This window comes from Callospermophilus lateralis, chromosome 18 (genome assembly GCF_048772815.1).
Source record: "Callospermophilus lateralis isolate mCalLat2 chromosome 18, mCalLat2.hap1, whole genome shotgun sequence".
NCBI classification, from domain to species: domain Eukaryota; kingdom Metazoa; phylum Chordata; class Mammalia; order Rodentia; family Sciuridae; genus Callospermophilus; species Callospermophilus lateralis.
In genome coordinates, this window is record NC_135322.1 from 40,822,502 (window position 1) to 40,838,885 (window position 16,384).

Below are 16,384 nucleotides of genomic sequence, written 5' to 3' on the forward strand. Positions count from 1 at the left end.
TGTGACTCCCCACTCCTATTTCAGCATTGTGGGTGCAGCCTATGTAGAGGCCAATTAAACAATGATTCTGAAAAAGTGAAATTCAAATTTTGTTTCATGAAAAGTAATAGATTCAGGGACTAGAAACGTCTACCTCGCAGTGCTGCCTCTTCTGGCATTTGCTTGGTCAGCCTTCGTATGATGGAGGAGCAGCAAAGCTAGGTGTTGAGCCTCCTTCCCCTTTCATTCCTTGACTGCTGGAGATTGGCAGTAGCTTTCTCCCCCTCCCCCGCCCAATAGCAGCCTGCCATAAAGACATGACCACTTTTTCTTTTGCAGTTTTAAAAGAAGGTAGACAGCTGACCTATGAGAAGGTGGACTTGAGTAGCATTAGAGCCATGCTGAATAGCAATGACGTCAGCGAGTACCTGAAGATCTCACCTCATGGCTTGGAGGTAAAATTTCCACAAATGGATCTTTGGGGCGGGGGGATCATTTTGCTCCCATTTTCATGTCCTACTTTTGAACAAAAGCAGTGTCTTTCCACTGGGAAATTTATTTCCTATCTGAAGAGTGATAAGAGGTAGAAGTGATGGGATGCAGTGTTTGAGATGTTATCTAATCGATTATCTTACACAGTACTATACCTGTTACAAGCACTGTGATGCTGACCGGCTTAAATGTGTGTTTTTAATCTTTGCCGTTTTATTCAACTAAGGGTACAAAGACTAGTGTTTCAAAAAGGGGTACCTCCTTTTAAATCCCCATGTAGTCAATCATATTAGGTCTAGTTCCCTTTCTCCATATATGATCCATGTTGCTGATTTTGAAGTGAAAGTTGATGTAAAAGCCAGTTACATATGGCAAAGAGACTAGATTGATGAGGATTAAAGAACTGTTGGGGGCTAGGGTTGTGGCTAGTGGTAGAGCACTTGACTAGCATGCGTGAGGCACTGGGTTTATCCCCAGCACCACATAAAAAAAATAAAAACAAATAAAATAAAGGTATATAAAAAAAAAGAACTGTTGGAAGAATGGCTATAATTATTTGATTCTATGTATCAACAAATCTGTTGTGTAGTTTTGTGCTTTAGATTATATTTAGGTACCCCATCTTATACCCTTTTCTCCATCACATGAAAGCAATGTTTATGAATTGATAAAAGCTTCTATTCTGAAAGCAAAGATCCACATACACTGAAAGCAAAGCCAGCAGCTTTTCACTACTGCTTACTGTAGCCATCTTGGCAGTCCTTCTGGTCTGACACCAATCCTGTGAGAACTCCCTGGAAATAAAACTGTAAACTAGCTGTAGAATGTACTTCTTTCAGTTTTAGGCTTTTTAATCACTGAGGATGGATAGAGGAGAGGACTAGTCCACTAGGCACTTCAATGAGAAAAACTATATGCAACCTTCCCAGTAGTCAGGTACTTTGGTGGTCTTCAGGCACTGATGGTGGATTGTCATGCTCTTTGGTTTTCCCAGGCTCGCTGTGATGCCTCCTCTTTTGAAAGTGTGCGTTGCACCTTTTGTGTGGATGCCGGGGTATGGTACTATGAAGTAACAGTGGTCACTTCTGGTGTCATGCAGATTGGCTGGGCCACTCGAGATAGCAAATTTCTCAATCATGTGAGTACCCTAGAGAACTGTACAAATTGGAGCAGCAGCAATTTGTTTCTCTTTTTCTGGTGGGTGGGTGGGTGGAAGGTGCCTTAATTTTCCACCTAGAGGTTAGGTGTGTCCTTTGTCTTTGTGGGCTATACTCTGGCCCCAGCCACATCTTTGGCTCAGTTTTTTTTGTGTTTTGTTTTTATGTTGTACTGGGATTGAACCCAGAGGTCCTCTACCACTGAACCCAGGCTGGCCTCAAACTTGCGATCCTCCTGCCCTAGCCTCCCAAGTTACTGGGATTATAAAGCATGTCCTACCATGTCTGGCTGATAATGTCTTTTATTACTTACTGCCTTTCAATTCTTTCTCAAATTATTAACATAAAAAGGTGGATGGGATCTTAAGACATTTTCAGAGCTTGACAAAAATAAAAAAATTAAAAGAGATGGAGAGAGAAAAGAAATAGAAGCAACTTACAAATCATGTTCATTTCTTCTGATGGATGAAACTGTAATTTCTGCCATATAGTCACAGATTTTTTTTTTATATTTTTAGTTGTAGGTGGACACAGTACCTTTAATTTATTTATTTAATCTTAATAGAGGCTTAAAACGCTGTTTGTTTCTTATATTCCACATTGCTTAGTAGACTATTGACTTTTTTCTTTAAAAACAAATAAGTGGCTTATCGATAGCACATGCCTATGATCCCAACAACTCAGGAGGCTGTGGCAGGGAGATTGCAAGTTCAAGGCCAGCCTCAGCAATTTAGCAGGGCCCTAAGTAATTTAGTGAGACCTATCTCAAAATTAAAAAGGACTGGGAATGTAGCTCAGTGGTAAAGCACCCCTGAGTTCAGTCCCCAGTACCAAAGTCAAACAAGTGCTGGGTGCAGTAGCACATGCCTATAATCTCAGTTACTTGGGAGGCTGAAGTGGGAGGATCCAAGTTCAAGGCTGGCCTGGGCAATTTCATGAGACCCTGGCTCAAAATAAAATTTATAAAGGACTGAAGAGGTAGTTCAGTGGTAGAGCACTTGCATAGCATGCATGAGGCCCCAGGGTCAATCCCTAGTACATCAAACAAACAAAAAACACTATTGGACTGCAGATATAGCTCAGTTGGTAGAGTGCTTACCTCACATGCACAAGGCCATGGGTTCAATCCACAGCACCAAAAAAAAAAAAAAAAAAAGAAAACAGTTTTCCTTCCTTGATCCGAACACTTGTTAATTCCCTGTTAAACTCTGACAATAAATACTTATGTACTTTCCTAAATGTAGAATTTTAATGATGTTGCTGTACTTAACAAATTCATTTCAAATGGTCATTGTTCTGGTGATTCAGAATCTTTTTGCCTGGGTAGATAGGATGTTTCTTAGAATATACCCAGTTTCAAAAGACTTGAAATCTCTCCATGAAGTGTCATATTTTAACTCTTATTTCTTGGTTTTCAATTTTGAAAGGATGATCAAAGCATTGGGCTTAGAGATAAATATTAAAATGAGAAGCTTAAGACTGGGCATGGTGGTACTTACCTGTAACCAGCCGCTTGGGAGGCTGAGATAAAAGGATCAAAAGTTTGAGGTCAGCCTCAGCAACTTAGCCAGACCCTCAGAAACTTAGCAAGACACTGTCTCAAAATTTAAAAATAATAAAAAGGACTGGAGATTATAATAGCTCACTGGTAAAGTACCCCTGGGTTCAATCCCCAATACCAAAACAAGAAAGAAAGAAAAGCTTAAGATTAGTTCTTAAGCACTTACAGAATTGTCTTGTGTTGTATATTTTTACGAAAGGTTGAGAGAAGTAAGTATCCAAGGGTATACTTAGACTTATCTAAAATATTCTCTGCATTTTCATGAGCATCTGTCATGTGACAGATCTTTCACATATTCATGTTCAGTCTTTTTAAGAATTTGGGAGAATATTGTTCTCAAATTTAAAGATGAGACTATAACAATAATGTACTATACGTTTCACAAAACCAGAAGAAAGAATTTTGAAAGTTTTCACCATAAATAAATGATAACTGAGGAAATAGATACATTTAACCTGTTTAAAACATTACACAGTATGTTAAAACGTTGCAGAGTACTCCGTTAATCTGTATAATTTTTGTATTTTTTATATATCAGTTAAAAATATAAAGTGAAAAAGAAAGATGAGGAAACTGAGATTCAGAGAAATTAAGAAACTTGCCCAAAGCCATCTGATCTCCAGATAGAAGATTCTAATACTGAAAATAATATCTTAAGATCCCATCTACCTTTTTATATTAATAATTCTAAGAAAAAATCAAAAGGCAGTAAATAATAAAAGACATTTTCAGACAGACAGGGTGGTCATGCTTATAATTCCAGCAACTTGGGAGGCTGAGGCAGGAGGATTGCAAGTTTGAGGCTAGCCTGGGCAAGACCCTGTCTCAAAATAAAATGTATAGGAAAGGGCCAGGGCTGTAGCTCTGGGGTAGAGTGCTTCCATAGTATATGTGAGCCCCTGCGTTCAACCTCCAATGCCACAAAGAAGGAAAGGGAAGGGAAGGAAGGGAAGAGAGGAAAAAAGCAAGGGAGTAGGGAGGGAAGGAATTGTCAGGGACCCATATGATGTTCAAATGAAGCTGATCTCAGAATAGTTTTTAGCTGATGGTCCACTGTAACCTTTCTCATGAAGTTTCTGAGCTTTTGGGTGTTTTGAAGTTATTCCATTCAGGAAGCCTGACCATAGTGAAGTAGAAGGTATAGTGATCTTGGAATCGGGAGAATTTAGAACCAAACCTGTCTCTGTTACATGAACTTAGACAAGCGGGTTGAACTCTCTGAACCTTTGTTTCCTCTTAAAATATAATGTTACCAGCCTCATGGTAGTTAATTAGAATTAAATGAACTGACAAATGTGAAAATGCTTTGAACAAAGGAGGCACTTGAAGTATTTGTTGGTGAAGTCATCATTTACTTGGAACCAGACCTCCAGATCATAATTTTGATATCTTCCAAGAAGCAGAAAGCTTAGAATTCCTGCCACTGGGTCAATGGCTCTAAAGGATAGACCCTCTCCTCCCAAGTCAGAGCAGGCATAACCCTGCTAATCATCTGGGCCTCTCTCTCCAGGAAGGCTATGGCATTGGGGACGACGAATACTCCTGTGCATACGATGGCTGCAGGCAGCTGATTTGGTACAATGCCAGAAGTAAGCCGCATGTCCACCCATGCTGGAAAGAAGGTATTCATTCTTCTCCATCAAAATTTATCACCTGGGTTAAGATATCTGGTTATTGTGAGACGTTTACTATTAGAGTCCTTAAAATGTCTTAATTGGAAAAGGCCAAATGATAAAAGAGATCTTGGCTTTTCTTTTCACTGCCATGGATGTTAATTGTATTTTCTGGTAAATTCGCCTTGGGTAGAGCCCTCTTTTAACAAAAACATTTTAGAATATAAAATTCTTAAATTAATGAGAAAACGGTACTCTTAGGAATAATGTGAATTCTAGTCTCCTCTTTGAGTGTATTTTGAATCAAACATTCATGGAGATAGCAAGAACAAAGGAATTGTAATGCCATTAGAATGAGGATATTTTCAGAGACAAAATGGCTGTGGAATAGGTAATAGTCAGTAGCCATGCTCTGATGAAGTAAGGTCATATGGTAGAGGTTGGAATCTCTGGAAGAAATTTTATTCTCAAACATTGGAACCATATAGGTGCTATAGCTCCATGCATCCCTCTTTCATTTTCCTACCCTAACCAATATTATGGATGTAAAATGAAATTTCAAGCATATTAAAAGAGCAGGAATTTGACCACTCCCATGAGATGGCTCCACTTGTCTAAACTGATAGTATAAGAAAGGGGAAAAAATCTGAAAAGCCAACAGGAATCCTCATTTTAATGGCTTGCAGGTTCTTGAAGGAACATAAAACATACACATTTCCCAGAACATAAGATAAAGGCACTGTTTTAGCTAGGCATGGTGGTGCACACTATAATCCCAGTGGCTGCAGACTTAGCAATTTAACAAGACCCTATCTGAAAAGAAAAAATAGGAAGGGACTGGGGATATAGCTCAGTGGTGGAACGTCCCTGGTTTCAACCTTCATACCAAGAAGAAAAAAAAAAAATGGAAAATAGAAAAAGATTTAAAAATTCCTTACAATTTTTCATCCAGAGATTTGAAAAATGCTTAAATTTGATGTATGTATATATTTTTGGTTGTTATACTTAGTACCTTGAACAGCTTTCTAGTTTATCAAAAAAAATACTATTTTTGATGTCTTCTCAATATTTCATTATATATTTAAATTTTTTTTTTTTTCCAGTTCTGGGGATTGTACCCAGGGGTGCTTTATCACTGAGCTACATTCCTTAACCCTTTTTAAGTTTTTTATTTGAGCATGGGTTTCGGTAAGTTGCTTAAGTCCTTCCTAAATTGCTGAGGCTGTCCTCAAATTTGCCATCCCACTTCCTTAGCCTCCCAAGTTGCTGGGATTAGAGGGATGTACCACTGTGCCCAGCTGTAGTTGTATTATATATTAACTAATACCTAATCTTGCTATGCTGACATTTTTGCCTTTAAAAATTATTATAAACTGTTCTGAATTTCCCCAAGGTAAGTTCTTAGAAGTGAAACTTCCTTGGCAGGTGATCCCTGGTTTCAAAGCTATTGCTGTGCATTACCAGATTTCTTCCAGTAGCATTAAATGTCTATTTTTCTTGTTATCACTGTAATTTCATGTTTTCCTTTAGCAGTTAAAAAAAAAGAAAGAAATTTCACTTGTTCTATTTGATAAATGAGGATGCATACTTTTTTTTTTTTTAACATTTTTTTCAGGTAGTTGTGACCTAGGGAGTCTTAAAGTTTCACCAGAGGCAAATATGCATATGATTTTATCTTACCATATTTCATTGATCCCAACATGCACACTTTTTTCACACTTCAACATTTTTAAAATCAAAAGGCATTTTAAAATTAATAGCTTGTCATAGTTTAATTGGCAGCATTCTTTTCTTAATGATACATTAATATATTGGTATGTAGGGAACAAATAATTTCAAGAAACAAAGATGAACATGTTGAATACCTGGCTAATACAGTGACACTGAGGCCCTTAGGAATCCTGGTAGTACACAGCATTATTCTAACAGTGTTTCGCTTTGTCCTCTAGGAGACACAGTAGGATTTCTGTTAGACTTGAATGAAAAGCAAATGATCTTCTTTTTAAATGGCAACCAGCTGCCTCCTGAGAAGCAAGTCTTTTCATCTACTGTGTAAGTAGCTCCTCTGAGTCCAAAATTTGAGTAGATGCATGGACTGCACTTTGTGCCAGGAAAAAAGAACTTTGTTATCTAAGCAATTATAATGGGAAATTTATTTATTTCAAGTAATTGGAAACCCATTTGATCAGAACAAAAACTGTCCCAGAGTTTGACATAGAAAGATAAAAGAAGAACATTCTCTGATGCATGGACCTGTGAGGGTTATTAAACAGAATCTGTCCCCTTTCTTTTCTGTTAGGGCACAACTGGCTCATCTGAACTTTCTGAAAACTGCTGAGTTTATGAAATTTGCTTCATCTATATTAACTCTGTTGACCTTTATACTCGTTTTTATTTGTAGATCTGGATTTTTTGCTGCAGCTAGTTTCATGTCATATCAGCAATGTGAGTTCAATTTTGGAGCAAAACCTTTCAAATACCCACCATCTATAAAATTTAGCACTTTTAATGACTACGCCTTCCTAACAGCTGAAGAAAAAATCATTTTGCCAAGGTAAGGCAACTTCCCAGGCTGTCTCCAAACTGTGTATTTCATAAGAAACTGAAACAATTTATGGGAGACTTTTTTGTCAACTTTTTAAATAAGTAATTTTGAAAATCTCCCTGAAAAGGCTGACTTCCTGGGAAATATAAGTTACTAAAACAGATCTCAGAAAAATAAAAAGGGCTGGGGATGTGACTCTGTGGTTAAGCACTGAGTACCAAAGTAGGAAAAAAAAAAAACATGACACATGCATGCTCACACACACACAAAACCCCTACAGACTAACTTTCCTTGGATGTTAGTGTTAAAATCCTAAATATTAGTCAAGTGCCTCTATAACAGACTTGTGTTCAAACCCCTTCTTTGGGGTTTTAGCTACATGGCAAAGATGCCAACACTTTTCCACAACCATTAGGACACTGAATTCCATCTTGTATAAAATTTCAGTCCCCATAATTTGACAAAAACTAATTGGCATTAATTTTCTCCTGGGATGAATGCCTGCTTCTTTTCCTTATAAGACGAATGTAGTCTATCCCATCAGCTAGGACAAGACTCTAGCTGCTTCCTGGTAATTACTACAAGTTGAAGCTTGTTATACAATGTGAGCCAAAGTTTGTCATGTTTTTACAGAGCAGCTGCTTGGGTCTGTGTGGAGCGGGTATTCCTTTTACTAATGCCCATGTTTTATATCAGAAAATCCCTCAGCAGTCAAGGAAACCACTCTGAGCAGGGCATAGCCAATGCTGAACTATTACGCCCCTGAAGGGGCGTAATAATAGTAATGGATTCCTAGCTCATTTTGGCTCAAAACAGGTCTGTAGGCAGCTCTCTGGGCTGTGTTTCACATCAGACTATATTTTAGTGGCTCAATAGTTTCCAGGTGAACTAGAACACGTCAGAGTGCCATCACTGACTGAAACATCAGAGCCTTGTGCATCATGCCTTGTCTAGAACATCAGAGCCTTGATAACATTCTCAAGAACATTAGATCCACTTTTATCTCAGCTGGAGGTCTGAGGTCCATTCCTAGAATTTCTATTCAGCTTTTCTTGGTATCTGACAAAGATTCTGAACTTCCAGTTCCTCTTTGTGAAAGTCTAAAGTAACACCTCTCTCATCTGTCATATTCTGTTCCTTTTTTCACCTAGCATGACTTTTCCTTGGATGAATGCACAAATCACCTGAAAGACAAAATGAACTGGGAATGGTGGCACACACCTGTAATCTCAGTGGCTCGGGAGGTTGAGATAGGAGGATTGCAAGTTCAAAGCCAGCCTCATCAATAGCAAGGCACTAAGCAACTCAGTGAAACTCTGTCTCTAAATAAAATATAAAAAAGGGCTGGGGATGTTGCTGAGTGGTTGAGTGCCCCCTGAGTTCAATCCCCCATACTCAAAAAAAAAAAAAAAAAAGGCACAATTGATCCATGTTCCCCTGGAGAGGGTAACCTTAGTCAAAACTGCTTCAGCCTTTACTCCTCCAAAATTCAAACCTTCCAAAACTAAGATGGTAATGAGTATCAATTGTTGGAAAGTCTCCTTTTATGGCCAACTTATACATAACTGTCTTAGTTATTATGTATATATATTTGGCACCCAGAATTTGTCTTGTCTTGAATAAGAACAACAGAATTACAAATGAGGTCAGTCCTGTGTTGTACCTAGACTTTGTTGTCTCTGACAATCACACCAAGAAAGATGATGTCAGGAACCTAATTGAGTGGCCTTCTTAAAGCCAACCACTGGTACCTTACTCCTCTTAACATTCAAGTTGAGCTTATTTACAAATGTTGACATTAAGCATAAATGTGCCTAAGAACATTTTCTATGCCATTAATACTTTCAGCCTCTGCTCCAAAGACCTATATTCACTGATACCTTTTTACTGATATTTTACTCATTGGAATAATATCCCTTTTTGGTTTCAGAGTAGGAGCTAATGGCCCTATCAAGGATTTTGCAAATTATTCTATATTATGTATACTCTGTGTCAAATTCTTGTCCTTCCATTAGCTATTTTCTCTTAACTTTATTATGGAAAAATTCAAATATATAAATAAGGTAAAAAGGATAATATAGAGAGGTGCCACATGCTCATCCCTCAGCTGCAACAGTCTTCCACTCATGGCCATCTGCTTCTCCTAGTCTCTCCTCATCTCTGTGACATCCCCATTATTATTCCATTTTCCCTGTGGTTGCTACCTAAAATAGTCTCTTTAAGCATCCACCGGGCTCCCTTAAATGTCTTCATTTAGGTATCACCTTAGCCAGAACTTCCTTGACTGCCATGTTTAAAACCGTTACTCCCCACCTCTCACATTCTCCGTGTCTTTTTTTCCATTTTATTTTTCTTCATAGTATTCATAGTATTCATCAGCATTTATTATTCATCTATTTCTGCCTTCTCCTTCCTCAACCCCTCATGAGCACTGCAATGTAGCTCTCTGAAGGCAGGGGTAATTTTTTAGTCTTCTGTTCATTGCTGAGTTGTCAGGGCTTGAGACAGTACCTGGCCCACAAGTGGGTTGAACGAACATTCCATATTTCTCTTGCTCACCCACCAAGGCTGTGCCTTCAGCAGAGCATTTCTACTCCGTTTTCCCATTACACGATGAGTAAAGGTATAATGGAAGGGGTGTGGACTTGAGGCATCTGGACTTACAGGGACTCTATAAAGGTCTCATAAACCCTTTGAAAATGTATTAAAATGTGTGTTTTTCTTGGGAAAGGCAAGTCTTTGCTTGTCATTAAAGTCAAATGTACAACTTAAAAGGTTAAAATTTGCTAGTTTAAAAAAAAGCACTGGACTTCAGTTTATCATGTAAAACATTTCACTGAAGTTTAATTTATCTGCAAAGTGGGAATGACCATGCTTCTTTCATTCCCTATTAAGATTGAAATGAGTTATCATGTATGAAAACTTTACTGAACAAAGCTTAAGGAGTACATACTCTCTCACATGTATAGAGATAGCATTTCAAATGTGTCACTGCCAACAGGATCTGTTTATTTGTTGACAAAATGAGTTTCAAACTGCTTTGTCTTCTCAGGCACAGGCGTCTTGCTCTGTTGAAACAAGTCAGTATCCGAGAAAACTGCTGCTCCCTTTGCTGTGATGAGGTAGCAGATACGCAACTGAAGCCATGTGGACATAGGTAAGAGGATTTATTTGTTATCTCCACATATTACATTAGGCAACATTTCATCCTGTCTTGAATTGGTTTTAGAACCTTCCTGGTTCCATAGCTCTTCATCAAGGTTTATTACATCTAAAGTGGGTTAAATGGGGAACTAGAGTTTGCCAAGTAGTACCTGCCTGTTTTCCAGAAAATATCTGAACTGGAAGAAGCAGCCTGGCATAGAAGGCCTGTGTTTTTGTTTTGTTTTGTTTATTCATTATGATATTTTTTATATAACTTTGATTTTGCAAAATGTAAATGTTTAATGCTATTTATAATCTTTTTGGCAAGTCTCTTGGTTTTAGAGCTTCCTTATTAATTTCTTTACGCTCTTAATTATTGAGAACACAGCATTCTCCATGCCATCTAACTAAATTTCACCTGTATGAGATGAACTTAGAGGGCAGTCTGACCCTTATAGAACAGAGTGTCAAAGCATCAGCAAAAGCAGCAAGTAAGCAGGTTCCCAAGAAGGCCATCCCAAGGTTAGGAAAGGGGAGGAAGCAGAAAGCAGTATAGTGGCACTGAGCCGTCCACTCATGCTGACTGTGTGGGAGCAATACTCATGTTGATGTTACCTGCAATTCATCACATGCCACCCCTGCCTTTTTTTTTTTTTTTTTTTTTTAATATATTTGACAAAGCTTTAGCCATCTGATCTCCCAGGGTTCCAGAGCCTGTGGTGTTGGACCCCGTTTTTCATTTCCAGGAATGGGTCAGCCTGGACCCATGACTCTGCCTCTGTACCCTGTACCTTTGCTGTCTTGGAACAGGTTATTCTCTCTTTGACTGTTAAGGGAAGTGAATGCAGTACATTTCATTTCACCCTTAGCTATACCAGTTTCTTTTCTGCTGCCCAGATTTCTCAGATTGAGCACCCTGCAGGCTTAGTGATCAGGGCCTTATAGGCAGGTACTCTTTGAAAGTTGTATATCTTGATGCCCTTTTTTGGAGGAGGGCGGTACTAGGGATTGAACTTGGGAGCACTCAACCACTGAGCTACATCCCCAGCCCTATTTTATATTTTATTTAGATACACGGTCTCACTGAATTGCTTAGCACCTCGCCTTTGCTGAGGCTGGCTTTAAACTCGTGATCCTCCTGCCTCAGCCTCCTGAGCCACTAGGATTACAGGCGTGCTCTACTGTGCTCAGCTCTTGGTGCCCTTTTTGATCTTTGTTTCTGTAACACTGTGAAGATCCCAAATAGGAGGATCTGGATTTATTCATCTTTAAAAAAAAAAAAATTTTTTTTTTAATTGCAGATGGACACAATACCTTTATTTTATTTATTTATTTTTATGTGGTGCTGAGGTTCAAACCCAGTGCCTTACTAGGCAAGCACTCTGCCACTGAGCTACAGCCTCAGCCCCTGGTTTTATTCATCTTTGAGCCCTCTGACCCTTCCCTGTAGTTAATACACAATAAAGATTCACTAATGAGGACTAACCCATAAAAACTTAAAACTAGGTACCTTAAGTGTCATCATAGTTTCTATACTAGATATATCCAAAACAGGGTTAGAAAGGAAATTAAAAGAATTGTAAGGAAATTTAAGCAAATTCAGCAACAACAACAATTTTAAAAGAATGTCTTACTAAAGAAAGGAAATTTGGATAAAATAAACAAAAACTGACCCCTAGAAGAGATTGAAAATCTAAGCAATCCTATTACCATAAAAGATTAGCTATCCCCCCCAAAGCACTAAGACCATATGTTTTGTTTTGTTCTGGTCTTTCCTTTTGTAATACTAATTACCACTAAGCTACATTCTCGACCCTATTTATTTATTTTTTGAGACAAGGTCTCACTAAGTTGCCCAGACTATCCTTGAACTTACAATCCTCCTGCCTTATCTTAAGCCCAGATGGTTTCACAGAGGAATTCTTCACAATTTTCATGGAATAGGTAGTCCAATCCATTTAATCTTTTTCAAGCCACAGAGAAAATAAGAAATCCACAATGTTTTCACAAAGCTTGCATGATAATCACACCAAAAGCTGAAAAGGAAAAGGAAAAAAGTGGGGGGAAATCTTGTTTTTACTTACGAATATAAATCTAAAAATTTAAATAAAATATTAGCAAATAATGCAGTAACACAACCAGGGGGACTTAGGGATTTAAGGATGGCACAAAATAGGACGAAATCTACTCAAATAGGCTGGGGCAAGAGTAATTATTACTTTCTCCAAGAATGCTGAGAATGCATTTGTTAAAATTCAACATCCAACTGGGTGCAGTGGTGCAGGCCTGTAATCCCAGCAGCTTAGGAGCAGCTCAGGAAGCTGAGCCACCAAGATCCCAAATTTAAAGCCAGCCTTAGCAACTTAGCAAGGCCCTGAGCAATTTAGTGAGACACCCTATCTCATAATAAAAATTTTAAAATGCCTGTGGATGTGACTTAGTGGTTAAGCATCCCTGGATTCAATCCCTGGAAGAAAAAAAAAAAATTCAATATTTATTTCTAATGGATGGAAGGGTATAGGGACGTAGCTCAGTGGTAGAGTACTTGTCCTCTTGGGTTGAACCCCCAATACTACCAAAATAAGGTATGTGCATGTATGCTTGATTATGTGTATGTGTGTGCATGTACAGACACACAACACCAAATACATCTTTTTTTTCAGTGCTAAGATTGAAGCTAGAGCCTTGCACATGCTAGGCAAGTACTGTACTACTACTTACAACTGAGCTATATCCTCAGCCCACTCAACATCTTTAATGGTAACATTCTGAAAATATTCCAAGAGATGCTGGAGAAAGGATGAGGATGTCACCATTATAACTTATAAAATAAAAATCAGTACCAAGTAGCAACCAATTAGGACATATAATGGAAGATTCCTTTTACAATAGTTTAAAAAACCACACACACAACTAAGAATACATACTAAGAAATATGTGGTGCTTCTATAAAGAAAACTTTTAGAAAAAAAATCCTGGTGAGGCTGAGGAGGAGGAATCACTTGAGCCCAGAAATTTGACACCAGTCTGAACAGCATAGTGACTTGCTTTCTCAAAAAAAAAAAGGGGGGGGGGGAGAAAACTTTCAAACTGACAAGGAATATAAATCAGATTCTCAGATTCTAATTATTCTGTTCTTAGAAAAACCTCTAGGTAGTCCCTGAACTCTAAATTTAATTTGGCCCAGAGTAAAAGGGCAGCATGATGTTCCCCGCCCCCACCAAGAACTAGACAAACTAAAGTTTAAAGCAACAGCCAAGTTGGGTGTGGTGGCCCACACCTGTAATCCCAGCAACTGGGGAAGTTGAGATAGGAGAATTGTAAGTTTGAGGCCAACCTGGCAATTTAGTGAGACCTTGTCTCAAAATAAAATAATAAACAGAGCTGGGTTGTAGCTCAGTAATAGAGCGTCCCTGGGTTCAATCCCTCATAATATATATATATATATATATATATATATATATATATATATATATATATATATATATACATACATACATACATACATATAAAGTTTAAAGCAAGAAAATTTGGAAGAATAATTATGGAGAGGACAATCCTATCACATCTTAAATATCATTTTACATATTATTTTAATATAAGTGTTAATAGTTTGGTTCTAATATGTGACAAGAATGACAGAACAATGGAATAGAATAGAAGCCCAAAAATAGAGCTAACTAAAAGTGAAAAAGAGATAAAGAGATTACATCAAACTTGTGGTGAGAGATAATATAGTAAATGATATTAATGGAATGAATAACTAGCTGTCAGGAAAAATGTCATTGTATATCTGCCTGCAAATAACATCTGTGTGTATACTATGTATTTATTATATACATATAGAATGCACTTGGACTTATAACTTGTTCCTTGAGGAGCTAGATTGAGGTTCAAAAGTAGGAGAGAGATTTATTATTTATGTACCCAATTTTTTATTTTTTAAATCATGTGTAATTATTTCCCTCTCAGCCAATAAACTTGTTAACATTAGATTTGGTCGGCATGAAGTTAGAGTTTGACCATTTGAAGCATTAACTTGACTGGCATTTTCTTTCTCCTCAGCGACCTGTGCATGGATTGTGCCTTGCAACTGGAGACCTGCCCATTGTGTCGTAAAGAAATAGTGTCTAGAGTCAGACAGATTTCTCATATTTCATGACATATGTGAAGAGACATCACGGACTTATTTCTACTCAATTCCAGCCAATGTTGAAAAGAAAAACAAAGAAAAAACCATCTCTAATCAGTTGTACGCACATTGAAACTTATAGCCATGGCCAGATTTTATGCTAAAATGGTAGTTTGTCAAAGACAAAATTCTCTTAGAATCTAATCCAACTTGCCAGCCCTAAGAAATTCCTTTTAAGGCCAAGGAAAGCTGAATGCTAGTAGCCAGGCCTGTGGTACTTCCATGAAAAACAATAGGAGACAATGCTCTCCTGAGTGCTGAAGCCACACCGGAATTCTCCATGTTGGGTTCATGTGATTGTTCAACACAGGATGTTTTGTGTCATAGTCAAAGTTTTTATTTTGGGGAGAAGTCGTTATGGAGAACTAAATGACAGCCTTTCTGGGTTAAGCATAACTTCTCAGTGATCAGAGAGTCACCGGTGTATTAAGCATGGATATTGCACTGCAAGACTTGAATCTATAAAATTAGAATCACACAGGTCATTACTACAAGCAACATGATGAACCCGAAAGAAGGTGCACAGACTGTAGAAAAAAAAATCTGAATTTTTTTATATTTCAGTGATTCCAAAGAACATTCTAGTTTTTTTTAACTGCAGAAAATTGGTGGTATTTTCACATTCATGGTGTTTCTATCCAGTTTCACTATTCACATTTTGTGAGGAAAAATGTTTTACCAATGCAGGAGGAATTCTTAAATTGCAAAGTTAGACTGGAAAATAATTTGGTACTTAGGGTATTTTTAAGGTACCATCAAATCAAGTTTTTTGTTTTTTGTTTAAAAAATTTTTTTAATCAGTATTGTTTTTGGAAGTAATATACTTTGAAACTCTTGAACCAGTAGTCTCCAAAACTCTAGTGGACAGTCTGAGAACACGTCGTATTCCTATTGTTTTAAATAAATACATGTTTTTGAATAGTAAATTCAATCATGGATTGTTGACTATGTCTTCATCAAAAGTGTTTATCCCTCTCAGGGTCTCTGGTGAAGACCTTCAAGAGTTCAGTTTTTTCTCCCAGAAAATTGGAAGGTAGAATTGTAAATTCATAGAACTTATTTTATAATGGTGAACCTCAGCAGCTGCCTTTCAATTTATGCCAAGTCCTTACTGAGTTTATACTTGAATAGTAAATATGTCTTCTGAGTTTTATAGTGTCTTAAACTCAATGCACATTTTTTCTTCCTTTCCCACCCTTTCTTGTTTGTAGTTCATTAAACCTGTTCTATTACAGAGCTGATTTCCTTCCTGGCTGTACTTGTTGGGGTGCTGGATTTTTTCCATGTCTCTAGTCTTCCATGAATCCAAATATATATATAAATATATATATATACATATATATAGATATATGTTCTCCTCTTTAGCTTGTGGTGAATACAGTGATTTGCATTGAAGAATAAAACATCTGCTGCCTTTTTTGACTAAGATTTTACAACTTTCATTGGTGCTAACTGCTAAAGTTCCAAGACATTATACTCGCAGATTTTAAGGGGTATTTTTCAGGGTAAGAATCAAATATAGGAATTAGGAGGGCTGGGGATATAGCTCAGTTGATAAAGTGCTTGCCTCGCATGCACAAGGCCTATGTTCAATCCCCAGCAACACACGCACACGCACACGCACACGCACACGCACACGCACATGCACAAAGAAAGTATAAAGAAGTATCTTTAGTCACTTATTCATCCAGCAGGTCTTCC

General features: G+C 37.7%; 1 protein-coding gene across 3 annotated transcripts in view; it reads left to right on the forward strand.

Moving 5' to 3' along the window:
* Positions 1-15,609, forward strand: part of Rspry1 (ring finger and SPRY domain containing 1) — a 43,975-nt gene extending 28,366 nt beyond the window's left edge. For all 3 annotated transcript variants that reach the window (XM_076838920.1, XM_076838922.1, XM_076838921.1), the window contains 7 exons: positions 319-434; positions 1,466-1,609; positions 4,700-4,811; positions 6,752-6,854; positions 7,204-7,356; positions 10,400-10,504; positions 14,557-15,609. In XM_076838920.1, coding sequence (XP_076695035.1) covers positions 319-434; positions 1,466-1,609; positions 4,700-4,811; positions 6,752-6,854; positions 7,204-7,356; positions 10,400-10,504; positions 14,557-14,653 — 830 coding nt within the window. In that variant the 3' untranslated portion in view covers positions 14,654-15,609. The remainder of the gene's footprint in view (positions 1-318; positions 435-1,465; positions 1,610-4,699; positions 4,812-6,751; positions 6,855-7,203; positions 7,357-10,399; positions 10,505-14,556) is intronic.
* Positions 15,610-16,384: the final 775 nt, after the last annotated feature.